The following is a 15883-nucleotide window of genomic DNA, read 5'->3' as shown; positions in this document are numbered from 1 at the left end:
TTGCTGCTTAAATAAGGGAAAGTGAGAGACATGCGCACGTTGTAGGCGCGCCGTGAGCGTGCACACTGCCGTGGCCTGCGGCTCGTGCCCAGTGGCGGCGCCTGCAGACTTCGCAGTACTCCAATGGGTGCTGCGCAGCTCAGGAGGGGGCCGCCAAGCAACAAGCCGCCGGCCCGATTTGGCGCGAATTCCGGAAGCGTTATGCCTGTTGTGGGGCGGGACTTCCGGGGGAAGCCCGTGCCCACGGAGTGGCTGGCCAATTGGAAAGTTGTGACGCGGGGCTCCCATGCCTGAGGGAGAGCCCCGCGGTGGCGGCAGAAAGTGGCGACTGAGGGCGGCCGTTAATGCAAGTGCGGTGAGTGGGGCTTTGTTGTACCGTGGGGGCTAGCGCGTGGAGTAAGAGTGCAGTGGCTGGGGCGCGTGTGCGCTGCTGGGGCGTGTGTGCGCGCGTTCAGATTGCAAGCGCATTTCACAAGCGCGCGATCGAGTATGTATACAGTGGCTGGGGGCAGCTGTTGCGTGTGCGAGCGCGTTCAAAATGCAAACGCGCCTTACAAGCGTGCCGCGCCCACAGACCACAATCTGCTCGTGCACCGGTCTGTACCACTTGGGAGGCAAGACAATCACAATAGATCTCGCTGGCGACAGCGCTTTCGCGCTTCAATGCCAGGCGAGACCTAAAAATGTAACGTCTAAGAGTCTTTTTTTTAATACATTTTTCATGGCACGAAGTGCAACCATAGAATCAACCTCTAGAGGTCTCTGCACTGCAGATGAAGAGCATACAGGGCTTTTAAATATGGAAAGCCCTTCTGCAATCATGAATTTAATGACCTAGGAGACTTATCGTTTTTATCACCTAAAACCCCTCATCCCCCATATCTAGACTTATCAGAGAAATATATAGTTATGTCTACTTTTCTCTTGAAGTGAGTGTGGTGATAAAATAGGTTTGCTGAGATCAAGGTAACTGAAGATAAAGTTTGAAGGCAAAAAATGCATTATATTACATCTTAAAGTATGTAACTTAAATCCTGTTTATATATTTTACAAGCCTGTTGTTTTTTTAATTCCACATAAGTAATAAAAAAAAGTACTTTGGATAACATATTAGTATGTACATGTTATCGGAGTAAATCTAATAACCTTTGTTTTCCTTCTCCAGAATGGATGTTACAGAAGCTCAGATTTCTATAATAATTATGTTTTTGATGTCTGCATTTGGTGGAACAGCTCTGTGGGACGTTCAGGTAATCATTTTACAAATATTGCTATTTATGTATATCTGGTCTGAGGTGTTTGGTGGAAATATGTGGTTTTTGCAGTTCTTCAGTTTTCCCTGTAATGTGGATGTGTTGCAGATGTAATTTATGTATTATTGCCTTCCAATTTTAATTTCTTAATTCATGTGTGTGTTGGTTGCAATACCTTCTTTTATGACGTGGTTTACTCTTCTTGTGTGGACTGTCCAGTCATTGTGGTACTTGATTGTAGTGGTGTGCTTCATGCATGAATTAAGTGCCACAGAGAGGAAACCAACCCCATCTGCCATAAATAAAGCTAAACATAGGGTAATAGTTGTACAATTTAGTATTTTTTTAAAAAAAGTCTGGTAAATAGAGGCAATAAATACAGCTCTATCACGCCTCAGCATAAATGTGTCCTAAAAAAAAACTCAGCGAATGAGCACCCCTTAGAAACATTTTCTATATGAATGGAGCATGTTACATAGAATGATTGATTTTAAATGTAGCAAGGAAGTATGATGCAGTAATAATTTTAGTGAAATCTGGGATCTTTTTCTGCAGTTAACGCTTTACAGTCCCGGTGTTTTGCTGTATTTTGCCATAAGTGTTAATAGCGTACATAACTCATTGTCGTAAAAAAAGCATTTACAAGTTATGCACAGTCACAAATATTAAGATACCATTGGTAAATGGTTTGTGCACAATTTGCTCCCAATTTCGAGTTGCATATCTCAGATTGGGGAAACTACACGCACAATACCTTTCTGCCACTTATCCTTCCCTTTTCATCAAGTTTTACTTTTTGAAAACCGGGAACGTGAGTTTTCAACGGAAAGGGATTACCAGCCTACTTGTAATCAGGGCCAATATATGCTCACAAACGTTCCGTTTTCTGTGCTTCAATTACATACAGGAAATGGAAACTATACGTAAACAATGCTGGACTCAATATACTTTGTGGAATCCCCAAAATATTGTGTTGTAGAGTAACTGTCATTGCAGTCTCTTTCCCGTCTACTGGTAAGTAACCATAGAGCTTGAACCGTTGCGAGAAGTGAGTACCTCGCCACAAATTTTCCTGATAAGATGAATTTTAGGGGTCGCATTCCATTCCAGCCACTGGTCACTTATTACATATCACCAACAAGGAAATTCAGACAAAAGAGTGCCAAAAATGTTTAAACACCGGCAGGTGAACATGGTAATCCCGCTCTCTCCCACTCTCCTCACTTCTATAAGAGTTTGTTGGAGATACTGTTGCCTCGTTTCCATCTCTGTTGAAAAAGATAGTTGGAGAGCACTCAAGTTTCCCAGTTCAATGCTCAAGTAGCTCACCCAGTCCAGGTGTTAATTACATTCTGGGAATTGTAGTTCTGATTTAATAATGAAGTCAAGTGAATCACAAATCCCAGAATCCAAGGCCTAAACTGATTAGTGCAACTAGCGCATGGAAGTTAAAAAACACTATAGCTCTGTAATTGAAAAGTTAATTGTAGGTCTTGCCTAGGCAGTGCCTGTGCTCTCTCTTTGAGACATGCTGTATTCAGGTATAGACTTGAAGCTCTGCCCATTTTTCGCCCATCTTTTCAATTGGCTCATGTTAGTGCTCATTCTAAATGGTTTCTTTTGATTTGTGAATAGGCTTAGTAGTCCCTCCTTAGTATCGCCTTTTCTGCTATTGTAACCTTCCATGAGGTCTGGCCCTTTTACGTATGATGTTACTCAGCATGTTTCATTTACAGTCTGTGAGCACTATTTCTTAAATGAGTTTCTCCTACTTGCTGATGCAGGCACACTTTTTGCTTCCCAGCTGCGCACCTTTTTTTAGACGCGGCTCGTTTAAAGAAAAGGTTGCGCCTGGCATTAAAGTGAAAGCGTGGCACGGGGCGATTTTATTTAAAAAAACGTTTATTTCTCAAGTTGACAAACAAATGTTTTTTTTGTAAAAGCGCAGTATGCCTCACTTTCACTTTAATAGCGGCCGTGCCCCTTTTAGACGCGGCTCGCTGTATTCAGCTGCCCTGGGTGGCATGATTATCAGCTGTGTACTCCCCAGGGCTACATGCTAATTTTTACTGCCTCACAGCCCCACCCTTTCCTAAGTCTTTGGGGTTTTGTTTGCCCATCCCTTTCTTTCATTAAGCAAATTGCAGCAGCAGAAAAGAGCGTTTCGTGATTCTGAAGCTTGGGTAAGTTATCTTGGCACTGCAATCAGACCACAACATTAAAACCACAACTGCATGAATCCTACCAGACTATTGCAATACAATCAATGTGAGGTTGTACATCCAGAAACTCGAGAGGGCCTAGAATCGGACAGCGAGACTCTTTTACAGCTTATTAAGTAAGGCCACAACTATTAATAAAAAATTCCATTCAAATTAAAAGTAATGTGCTTGATCAACGAAATATCCACTAACAAAAGCCAAAAATACCTACAACAAGCATTTGCAATGCAATAGGTCTGGCATCTGTTAAAGTTAGAGCTGTCTGTGTTGAAAATGACAATGTTTGTTTATTTGCAGATGAGTAATTATATTTGCATAGCACTATTGCCATTGTTATAAAAGAGCAAAAGTAAAAAACATTGTAATTTTTCACGCGAACAGCTCTAACTTTGACAAATGCGAGACCTATTCCATTGCAAATGCTTGTTGAACAAGTTGCCATGCAATCGCCATTCGTGACCTGGAGTGCTGACGCTAAAACTCTTCCAAAGACTAGTAAAACCTTATGATGGGTGAAGTATTTTTAAACTACGTGGAACAGGTGTGTCCAAATACTATTGTGAGTTGTCATATTCCCTGGCTCTGCGATGGATCTGGGGTGGCTTTGTAAATGATCGTGCTGCTGTCTCCACCCCACAGTTTCCCCCATGAGTCATAAGATCTCCAGCCAAGATATGTTGTTGCTCAGTTCTTGTGGAGGACGCAAAACAAAAGACCAACTGTTGGCTCTACAGCGACATAAAACCCACCAGTTTCTCAAGTCTCCAAGCTGCACTCTCGTCACTGCTGGACTCACTGTTAGGCTCATAAACATATTTCACCAGTTCCAAATGTTTTGCTAATTGTGCATCGTTTACAGGGATAGAGAACTACAGTCCTACTTCTTCCATTATGAAAGCACCACGAGAAAGGGTCTTTAGGGAAACAAAACAGTATTTATGTAATGTAAACCCACACAGAAAATAGAACAACCACAAGCTACTGCAGGTGCCCTCCCTGCCCCTCAGTCCCCCAGCCCCGCCCCCCCCCCCCCCCCCCGCCACAAACGCCCAGACTTCTAGGGAAACTAGGGAGACATATACAGCACTGATCGACTAACAGCATTTGTTTTTATTGCTTGCTCATAGCAAGTAAATCTGAAGTGCTAAATCGAAACGTAGTCGTTAATGTACATCCTCTCGAAAGTAAAGTAGACAAAAACCTGACTCTCAATTCCTTAATTGCTTTTTATTCATTGGACTGTTCAGACCTACTAAAATGTAATCTTTGCACAAAAATGGGGAAACCCAGAAACAATCTGTAGGACCTGGATTATATATATTAAAAGACACAATATGCAAATAGGGATTAATTTCACTTTCTCTTTTATATTGGTGATTTATTGATCAAATAATATATTCCTCTCAACCTTCATCTAATTACGAGCACTCTATCAAACACTTACCCCTGTGCACTTATCTTGGAGCCACTAGTCGAGTAGTTTTGTTTAAAATAATTTTCAAACTTAAATGTATTATTTGATTAACAAATCGCCAATATCAAAGAAAAAGTGAAATTAATCCCTGTTTGCATATAGTCTGTTCCTTCTTGAGTATGAAAAACGTTTTTCTTGAAACGTAGACCGCCATTTAGTTCAGAGGAAGAGTGAAACTACAAATTTGTTGGGTTTCGACATAGATTAACTGCTGGACAGTGGACCAGCTTAGAGATCTATATTGGGTTCGAATGCTGTGTGTGGATCTGCATGTATGCCTGTTGTAACATGATATAGTACAATGCACGACACGCAGGGAAGATCTTGTATAATACTTCAGCATAATACAGTAGAAACACTCTCTCCGGCCTGCTCAAGACATCTGAAGCACTACGTGAGGATGACAAAGGTGGGCTCTTTGACTCTCTTTGTGTGTGCACTGTTATACAGTGGTAGACCGTCTAAAGGGGATGAGACACTGGAGAAATAGTCGATACATGTTGTCACCTGCAATCATACAGTGGATATAGTTCATCGTCACAGCTCTTCATTTTCACTCGGGTGTGCATGTACAAATTGCATAAGGGGTTATGTAGGGCAGAATGTTGTGATATGTGCCAGTCACCATGATGTCATGCCCCAAGTGGACATGTACTTCCTATGAGTGTTTGCTGTACTCATAAAGCAGCCACATGTCTCCATAGTCCCTGGTAATCAATTGACATGCAGTCCCGAGATAATGGAAGATGAGCTGTCCTCTCCCACAAGTGAATGTGGCATAAACAAGTGTGAAGTTCTCCCTGGTATGACAGCTAGCTTTCACGATGATGGAGTGCTAGTAGTATTGATCGTGTAATGGTTGGTTTGGGTGTGTGCAGTCTATGACTCTTGGCACTCAGAGAAAATGGGCTGTGGCATATGAATGTCATCCCGCATGTTGCCTGCCCTGGTATTACATGGTGATGCACTGCTACACTTAACTGGTGATGTAGCTCAATACATCGTCAAGCATTGAGATTGGCTAGCCACTGAAAGCCAACAGTGAACCTACTTATGTCTGGAAAGAACCACATCCCTGGTTGTAACAACATTGACTTTCCTCTTGGCTTACTGTTAAATAATATTTATCTAATGTTAATTTGATTTTGTAAAGTATTTTCGCGCCACAATGAACACTCCGTCGCCTGCCCTTTGTTTATTGAATGTTGAATATATTGAATCTGCATAGAAAAGAATGAACTTGTGTTTTTTGACTCTGAACATTAAATGGGTAGTAGGATTACAACTAAAGCAAGACAAAATTAATATCCTCAGGTACGTCCTTTGAAGGTGGACTATAAAGGAATCCCACTGGACATTTGTTTTAGTATACTCAAGGAGGGGGGAAATAAATCAGTTGTGCCAGAGTCTCAAGAAAGGTTTATTGGAGACGCTCAACCACACTTTCACAGGATGCGGTGTATGTTTTATCTCCGCTAGTTTGGTTTGGTAGATAGTGTCATCATCGTGTCTGTCACTTGAGTGTTTCGACCACAAACCACTAGCTGTTGAGGACCGAAAACTCTTCCACTTCAACACTGCAGTTTCTTTTAAGCTTCTACCTCTCCTGGTCAAATAAACAGTTGTTCACAGGAAAGGAGGTAATTTTAACCTTTCACTACTGTCGTCATCCAGACAGTCTCCATCATGGTGAAGGATAGTAGGTCACTTGGAGAAAGGAACACTCAAGCGCAGACCCGACGATGACACTATCCACCAAACCACATGAGCGGAGATAAAATGTACACCTCATCCTGTCAAAGTGTGGTTGAGGTCTCTGATACAACTTCCCTTGAGACTCTGGCACATTCTCCCCCATCCCGTTTATCTTCTGAGAAACATTTGTTGTGCTTGTGGCAGGCTTACCACGAGTGCTCGTCTGTTCATGAATGGATGGTGGGTGGATGAGAACGAACTGGGGAGGGGTGTGGTGCAAGTATGTGTAATGAGTTCCCCCTCTTAGATTGCCAAGTGTGTGCAAGTATTTCGAAATGTGCATTTTCTGCTTCATTCCTTCTTTCTTTATATACATTTGCTGAGTTATTGGTAATACTAAGGGTTTTGTTTAACGGGACCAGCAACGTATGCTTTTTGTGATTTGCAATACATGTGATGTTTCCTATTACAGTGTAATATGACTAGATTAAAAAAATATTTACTATTTAGATTGACCCTCTAGTGTGTGTGTTTGTATGTTAACGTGACTACTGTATGCACATTCGTGCATGAGTGTTATACACTGCTGTCATCAACCTTTATTTTCCACTTTATTATTCTTGTCCTTATTGTGTTATCCGCTACCTCCATTGATCTCTAAATTTAAATTATAAATGTAAGCCTAGTTGGCCATTATTACTACCAGAGACTTACTGGGTCTGTATTTTGGGAATTCAGACTGATATGCAAGTTAGTAGGTCCATTAATGGTTGTTTTTTTCCCCTCCTGTGCCTGTCCTTTATTTTTATGTATGTCATACTTATGTTTTAGGAGATATTCCCCATTATTGGATCTAGCTCCCTTTCCATGGTCTTCTGAACTCCAAAATTGTACGTCTTTGACTAAGTACTATTGAGTTACATGCCAAGTACAAAACATATGTCCGGCTACCAGACATATTCTTTAACAAATGGGGTGTTCGTTAATTGCAAGTTGACAAATGCTGCATGCCCTAAAAAATTTGCATACATTTGTATGCACACAAAAGATATAAATATATAACATTCCTGATCTAGTAATTCCGCCTAGACAGAAATTCTAAAGTAAAATAAGCCTTTTATGTGGTGCTTCGGAGTGTACTTCTTCCATTTAAAATCACTGTTTATAACAGATGGTACTGTTGCCTAATTTATGGTCTTCAAATTGCCACCCTCGAAAGGATTGATGGCTGTCGCCTTGTCAGGATTCAAACTCATAACCTCCGGAAGACCACAATTGGCCGTGAAAAGTGTTAAGCTAAATCCTCTTTATCCCAGAATGTTCTGTGCAGATAGTTCAAATTACTTTGGTGTCTTTTATGGTGTGTGCTGCTGCTACACCCTTGGTAAAACTGAAGTAGTGATTCCATGAATTCCAGATATCTATTTTGGGCATGTCTGTGGTACTTATCGTCATGGGGCACCACGTTGGGGGATGAGGCATGACACCCGTATAACATTTAATGATGCTGAAAAGTAAAGTTCAGTTCAATATAGGAAACTGCTTGAAATCCCCAGTGGCATCACATTGGCACTGGCAGAGACATGTAATATAGGTTGTTTAGCCAGAATCTCCTGCTAACATAAATGATGACAAGCTGATTTTATTTTCATGGCAGGGCATGTTACTGCAGTGTTATGTACTGAAGCCATTATGTCTGCCGTCGTGTTTCCAGCATTTTTAAAACAATTAATTTGCAAAAGCATATTGCCTTTGGCATTTGGATATTTATTGTTATTTATGTTTTTTACCCACTGCTGCCTTTGGAAGTTTCCTTAAAACTGAAAATGAAAGTTAAAGGTAAATATTTTGCTACAACCCTTCATTAGGATAGTTCTGTATCTAGATGCAAACGTTGCTTTGTAAGTAGCTAACTGCAAAGAAAATAGGCAGATGGTGTTTGCATTTCCTGTAATGATGTATTTGATTCATACGTTTATATGACCATTCTCTTGGCAATGGCTTTTTATCCATGGATACATTTTAAACAAAAGTAGATAAATGTGTGAAACTGTAAATTTCACATTGCTTTGGATATATTTAAAAGGCAGAAAGCCACATCTGGTCTTGATAGTTGGTAATTTACAGTTCCAGGAAGATTTTGTTAGCTATTGAAACGTTAATACTAAGAATATTGCCTGAAGAGAATGGTCTTTTGAGAACTCATTGGCGATACTTTTCTCTGTTAACATATCTTTTGTTTTATTAATGCTCAACATCCGGTTTCTTTTAATTCCCTGCTTTCCTCCTTAACCAAGATACCATTTGTGGGACTCCCGCTAAAAACGTTTCCTATTCTTGGAATAATAGGCGGAGCATTGTTGTCATGTTCCAGCTATTTCATAGTAATATTCACCGGAGGAGTTGGCAAGAATGGATCAACGATAGCGGTAAGTCATTGTTGAAAAAACAAATGATATTTTAATCACAGTGATTGATCCTGTAATGTTTTCAGTTCCTTGTGTTCTCCCTTCTTAATTTTAGCACCTACACCCATATATCAATGTAGTATTAAGAGAAGGACCTCTTAGCAGGAAATTGCATGATTGGTTGAAAATTTGAACCAGAAAAAGGTCAATTTTAAGATTGACTTCAGTTCAAGAGTATCTAAGCTTGGTACAAACTATTCAGAATCCGCTTAGCATGTCATCCTACACAGGGCATATTCACTTAATCAACAATTGTGGAACACTTTAAATAACTTCACATAACGTGTATTTGTAAAGTGCACATTCACCCAGGGGTATCTTGGCACTGAATAACAGACGTTTATTGCTAACCAACTCAGTGGACCTCATTTTATCGATTTCTGAAGGAAGAAAGGCTTTGTGGACCCTCCGGGATTTGAACGTGTGACCATGAGGTCGAACACAGGCCCCTACAGTTGGCACATTAATCCACTATGCCACCAAATCCAGCCGGAGTCTAAAGTGTTAATTTAGGTTGCTGTGAAAATTATCAGATTTAGAATTACACAGCTTACACCTACATTCCCTTTTTGTAATGATTTTGAACTTTCTCTGTATGTCCCAAAAAGTTAACTTGTATCTGAACTTTCTTAGATTTTATTTATTCTACTGAATTTCATTAGAAAACCGAACAGAATACTCACATGGACTATTTAAGCCCTGTGTATGTTTTTTCACACTTGTTTGGCTGTTTGTTGCAAAGATAAGTCGTTTTCTTTCTATCCTGCTTGACATATTAATATGTTTACATGAAGCTTAAAGTTTTTAGAGATTTGATTGTAGTTTATGGTTTTCTTTTTAATTTATGGAAGATATGTTATATAGGATGAAGAAGAAACCGGTTTTAATTTTCTTTTGCAGGATTTTGGTAGTCTTGTTTTTAAACATTTTATGGTGTTTTAAGGAAACTTTCAGGGACTTTTCAAAAATACGTCCCTATTGTGTAGCTAAAAACAGGTGGATCACTTTTTTTCTTACGCCCGATTTGGTCACATGCTCTTAATTGCTGCATCATGCATGTAGGAAGCAGCGAGGTCCTTAATCAGGACCTCTTTTCTGTTTTTGGGCCTCACTGCCACAATATCTCTCTCCCTCTCTGTTTCTCTCTCTCTCTCCCCCACCCAAACCCTTATACCAAAGCAAGGACGTCGGAGGTTTTTTTTCTTACATTTCCTCGTGAGATTTTTGCACCATTTTGGAATTGGCTGATTTATAAATGTATCAATGACAACGTGTCAGCTTAGTCATGCATTTAGTTATGACGAAGTGTTTGACCTGAAACACAGACATTAGGTGAATTGATAATGCGTTTGGATGACCTTTGAATTAATTGGTTTGCATTGAATGTTTTGGGGATTTTTTTTGTTGTGAAAGACCTTTTTAGTTTGCATTTGCAAGAAGTCTTGTACCAGATTTGGCTCAGGAAGTACAATCTGCTACTTTATCAACATTTGTGATATACCTGAAGGTTATTAAAAGGTATATATAATAATTAAAATGTCTGTGAAAAAGGGGTGGTTTTAATGAAGAGGAAAAGTGTTGATCAATAAGATGTAGACTTTTGGAACTTGTCTGGGGAAAAATAGGTGGAAATCAAAAGGGGACAATGTAAATACTAAGAATATTGAACATAAGAGTTAAGTATGTTGAAAAAAAGAAGAAGGCTGGATCAAGCTGTAAAGGCAAAAAAAGTAAGAAGGGTATCCCCAGCAACACATTTGAGCACGGTTTCATAGGCGGCACACAGAGAGTACTTGAGTACGTGATAATGCAGATACACTTTGAATGTTATTGAGTATAATGATGATACAGAATCTGATGAATATGTTGATTTCCAAGAAGGAGATGATCTTACAGAAAGTTAGAATTAGGACTTAAACTCCCTAAATATGGGTGTATTGAAAAGCCCTCAGTAGGAGGACATATTTCATTCAAAACACCCACATAGTTCAGGATAGTTGTCTATGGAACATGTGGCTAGATACATTAAAGAAAGGTTGAGGAAACCTCTGGAGAAAGAGGCTTGTGATGTGATGTTATGCAAGCAGAGTGATTTAGACTAGTCACTGAAGAAAAAGGTTGTGCTACCCTGAATTTGGATCCAGAGCCTATTTCTTTCCTTTTTAAATTGGGAAGAGTTCTAAGAAAGGATCTAGAATGATGTTTTAACCAGTGCCATGATAAGTTGCTGGATGCTTTAAGTTCTTTGGCACAGATCATGGATGTTGCAAGAGGCCCATTTAAAAGGCTTAGATGTTGATATGTTTACTTTGTGGTTGGACACAAGAAAATGATGGACGGAGCATTGAAACCTTTCAGACACTCACCCCCCAGTCACAGATCTGGGTTGAATCCATCATCGTTCTTTAGCTCACTTCACCTCCCCAGTTCAGAACCAGCCCTATGCAAATCAGTCTTGACTCTGTTCCTCGTGGGAACAGTCCAGCCCGAACTGGCTAGCCAGGTCTTCCTTGGACCAGAAACAAGCATCTTGTTGGAGCCATCTGGTAATTTCTTTACAGGGCAATTCTAATGCTGGCCTGTTAGCTAAGAAGAGGAAGGTCATTGTTTTATCAAACAACATAAAACTGAAGTCACACAAGTCCTATGCAGAAACAGTGCAGAGATTTGAGGTGGGGGTGGGGGTGGGGGGTTATGTGGGTTTGTCTTGGGAGGTCGAGGTTGAACCTGGCTGCTGCGTTCTGGATGGTTTGGAGTCTGTTTAGGAGTTTTGCGCTTTAAACCAAAAGTTTTCCTTTCTAGTTTCCAATTAACTCTGTGACTTGTTTCAAAGTAAAGAACTGCGGGCCCTATGGTGATTGCACTTGAGCTGGTTTCCAATAATCCTTATCACTAATGCATGTTGTGTAAAACTGAAGTAATATACTTTAGATGAGTGTAATAAGCTTTATTTCACCATAAAAAAGACCTCATCGGCGAGAGCTCAACAGCTCAACCTTCTTCCTCCAATCTGTCTCCAGCTGCCCCATTAAATACTTAAACAAGTAACATTCCGTAGCACTATGGAATCCGGAGTTAAATAACACCCACCCACACCACTCCTTCACTGGTAGCTTTTCTAAATCACTGAAACAAGCGTTCTGGTCTGTGAGGGTAATAGATGCCTGGAGGATCAACCTTCCTGACACTATGAATTATGCCTTTTTTCACCATTCACATCTTGTATACTCCCAACTTGATTATACTTTCATAAGCCAATCAAGGGGGCACTATTATTGCATCCGAATTTCATTCCATTGCTCTCTCAGACCATGCCCCTGTGGTACTCACATTAGAATGGGCTCCCCCAATGCCTAAGTATCATATCATAGGTGGTTCTTCCCTGGTTCTCTTGTTAGGGACCGTCTCTTCTGAGACGGATTGCACTAGACGTTATGGAACTTCTTTCAAATGAATGACCCTCGACATACCAACCAGTCCAACATGTGGGACACCTTTAATTCATGTGTTAGAGGGAAATGCATTTCACTGTTATCTACTTTGACTAAACAAGACAGGTTGGTGCTCAAAGTTGAACTACGAGCAGCAGAACATATCCGCAAAGACACTCAATTAAAAACACTTCAAAGGAAGGTCACTGCACTTAGTGGGAAACTAAACACGATTTACAATAATAGGGAAGAGTTTAATTTGCTACGCCTTAAACATAGGACATATGATCAGGGAAACAATGTGTGCTCCTGCTTAGCACAACAACTAAGGGTCACGCACAACAAGGCCTACATCAGTCAAATTAATTTACATGTTGGGGGGGTGGATGGCAACTTCAAACTACACAAATCAACTGGGCCTAATGGCTACACTGCCCAGTTTTAGAAAGACCTTCAGCTCTGATTTGGTACCCCACCTGATAGTCCTGTTCAATCCTATAGCTACTTCCTGAAGGATCACACATTTGATGAGCAAAGCACTGATTTCGGTCCTTCCAAAACCAGGGAAGGACTTGCATTTTTTTGCCTCTTGCAGACCGATTGCGTTATTAAATCTAGATGTGATACTCTTTGCTAAGATCCTTGCTACTCGGCTGCAAGACATTATGCTGGATCTGATTCACCCGGATCAGTCGGCATTTAATAAGGGGAGATAGATACATGATAATTTAAGGAAGGGTTCCACCTGGTCGAAAAGGCAACTAATAAAACGCATGCCGGCAGACCTACTGGCACTAGATGCCGAAAAAGCCTTCAACCAGGTGGATTGATCCTTCCTCTTTCACACTCTCCATCTATTACCCAAGGAAGTTGGTGGGCTGCCCCTTCCTGCTTTTCCCTTAAACTATAAGGCAGCACAACTAAGAGTGATATCTGAATGGTCACTGAGAGAATCAGATAAATACTGGCTCCTTATGGTTTGGGCGACGCTATATATGGGACATTTTATGGAAGCTGAAGGCAGACCGGCCCCTAAATGCATACCTAAGCGTACCTACAAAAACAACCCTTAAATCATGGTATGATGTGAATCGATCGGCTGCATGGGCCACATTCCCCTTTCCATGAACTCCTATTTACTTTAACCCTGCCTTTCCACCCACACTTACACCTCGGTCCACTTTTCAGGAGATTGTTGTTTCTAGCGAGGAAGATGAAAATGATAAGTAAAGAGATTTACCTATCAAAGGAGCGGGTCACTCAATAGGAGTTAGCCTGAGTGGTTGGTCTATTATCTTCATCAATTCAGGCAATATGTTCTGGGCCCCCTGCTTTACAGGGCATCACAACGGTTAAAGACTTCATATTTAAGGAAAGAATTGCGGTATGCAGAAATACTCTACCTGTCCCGAGAGACCAGAAAGGAGCTAGTATGGCGGTGGACAATTAAGAATCTTGGAACGAGGGAGTATTTTTGGGAGCATCTCCAAATTTAGTGTTTCAGACAAATGCAAGCAATCTGATCTGAGGTACTTGGCTGAGCAATCAGGAAGCAGGAGGAAGATGGTCTAAGGAAGAGCAAGGTTTCTATACAGTTTGTTTAGAGAATTTGTCAGAAATGAATGTCTTGAAGAGTTTCTAGATGTTTTGATGAACAGCGTTTTCTTGATTAATACAAGCAACAAGTCTTCAATCACTTTTATGAATCATTTAGGTGGAAGTATATTGAAATGAATTGTCAGACTTGGCAAACCAATGTTGGTATTTTTATATGGAACACAGAATTTGTTTAAAGGCAGAAAATCTTCCAGGAACAGAGAATCTGAGTGCGATTGGAAGGTGATGAAAGGAATCAGGCTTAAAAGGTCACCCAACATGATATATTTCTTGGGACGTAAATATGTTTTTTCGATTTTTTTTGTTCATGCCCAGCTAATGATTACCTACATTTGAAACAACTTACTCAGAAGTTGGCGACTTTGCTTAATTTCTTTCAGAAGAGCATTTGAAGTCAAAGCAATTGAGATTTGCCATAAATACTACATGCATTTAGGAATATGTAAGAGAACAAAAAACTGTGTCTGATAGTGTTTTATCTTAGTTTTTAGAAGAGCATGAAATGATATGTTTTTGATTACATGTGAGTTTAAGAAAGTAGGAATCTTAAGTTCAGAGCTTGTTGTGTATATAAATTACTGATCTTGTATGTGAAACCTTAGAAAGCAGTCTCTACAGCTACTAAAGCAAGGTGGGTGAAATCAGTGATAAGAGTCTAGTGTGCATTTATCTAGATCAAAAGCACAGTCGTCTAGAGGTGCTTTGGCAAGTAAGGTTTTTTTCGGTCAGGAGGAAATTGCGATTCTCCTAATAACATGTCCAGAGAATCTGGATTTCTCAAGTTATGGTAATAGGAGAATCGCAATTTCATTACAAGACAGTAGGCTACATTATGCATGTTGGTAGCCTTGAAGGGCAACATCAGACATTTGTTCAATAGGTTTACAATATTGACGAGCAAAAGTGGAAGCATTGGACCAATCAGCCGCTTTAAGGATATCATCTAACTTACCACAGACCTGAAGGATTTACTAGCCATAGCACCTCTGAGAGAGTGGGCTTAGAAAGGTCAATACCAGCGAGGTTCATAGCTAATTTGACCCATCTAGCAATTGAACAAGAAGAGACTGGCTTAAATGGTTTAACAAATAAAAAAAGAAGTTGATTAGCATCCCGAGGTCGAAGGTCTCTCATTCTGGAATCATATTCTTTCATACAATCAACAACACAAAGTTTTTTGCAGTAATCAAAACCAGGATCTGACATAGTTTTAGTTCTCCTAAGGATTTCAAACGTAACACCATACATGTCATAACATCTATTAGAAATATCAAGTGATTTAACATCAGATACCCTACGACAAGAGATTAAACATAAGAGAGTAGCAAGTTTAATGGAAAGATATTTCCTATTAAGAAAGGCATTATCAGGCCATGAAGAAAAAAGGTCTAGGATAAGTCTAACATCCCACAAGGATTGGTATTTGGGTCTAGGAGCTCTTCTTAGTCTAATACTTTTCAGAACTCTACAAATTATAACATTCTTACCTACGGTCTTACCGTTGACGAGAGAATGTCCAGCAGAGATCGCTGATCTGTAACAATTAATGGATCTATAGGAGAGGCCATTGTCGAATAATTCGACAAGGAAATTAACTATGCTGACGATAGGAGCCTCCACGGGATCCAGGTTCCTCTCCATGCACCAACAAAACCATTTTCTCCAAATGCTATTGTACCTGTAATGTGTCCCTGGTGCCCAAGGCTCCCCGAGGAGAGTGAGA

At 40.3% G+C, this 15883-nt stretch overlaps 1 protein-coding gene across 2 annotated transcripts in view; it reads left to right on the top strand.

The window, feature by feature from the left end:
• CHPT1 (choline phosphotransferase 1) overlaps positions 1-15883 on the top strand; it is a 448829-nt gene that overhangs the window by 220854 nt on the left and 212092 nt on the right. For both annotated transcript variants that reach the window (XM_078675086.1, XM_078675079.1), the window contains exons 4-5: positions 1166-1250; positions 8942-9073. In XM_078675086.1, the coding sequence (XP_078531212.1) occupies positions 1166-1250; positions 8942-9073 (217 nt within the window). The remainder of the gene's footprint in view (positions 1-1165; positions 1251-8941; positions 9074-15883) is intronic.

This window comes from Lissotriton helveticus, chromosome 1_1 (genome assembly GCF_964261635.1).
Source record: "Lissotriton helveticus chromosome 1_1, aLisHel1.1, whole genome shotgun sequence".
Lineage (NCBI taxonomy): Eukaryota > Metazoa > Chordata > Amphibia > Caudata > Salamandridae > Lissotriton > Lissotriton helveticus.
Note: the sequence above shows the minus strand (reverse complement) of the source record. Positions and strands in the feature narration are given on the sequence as shown.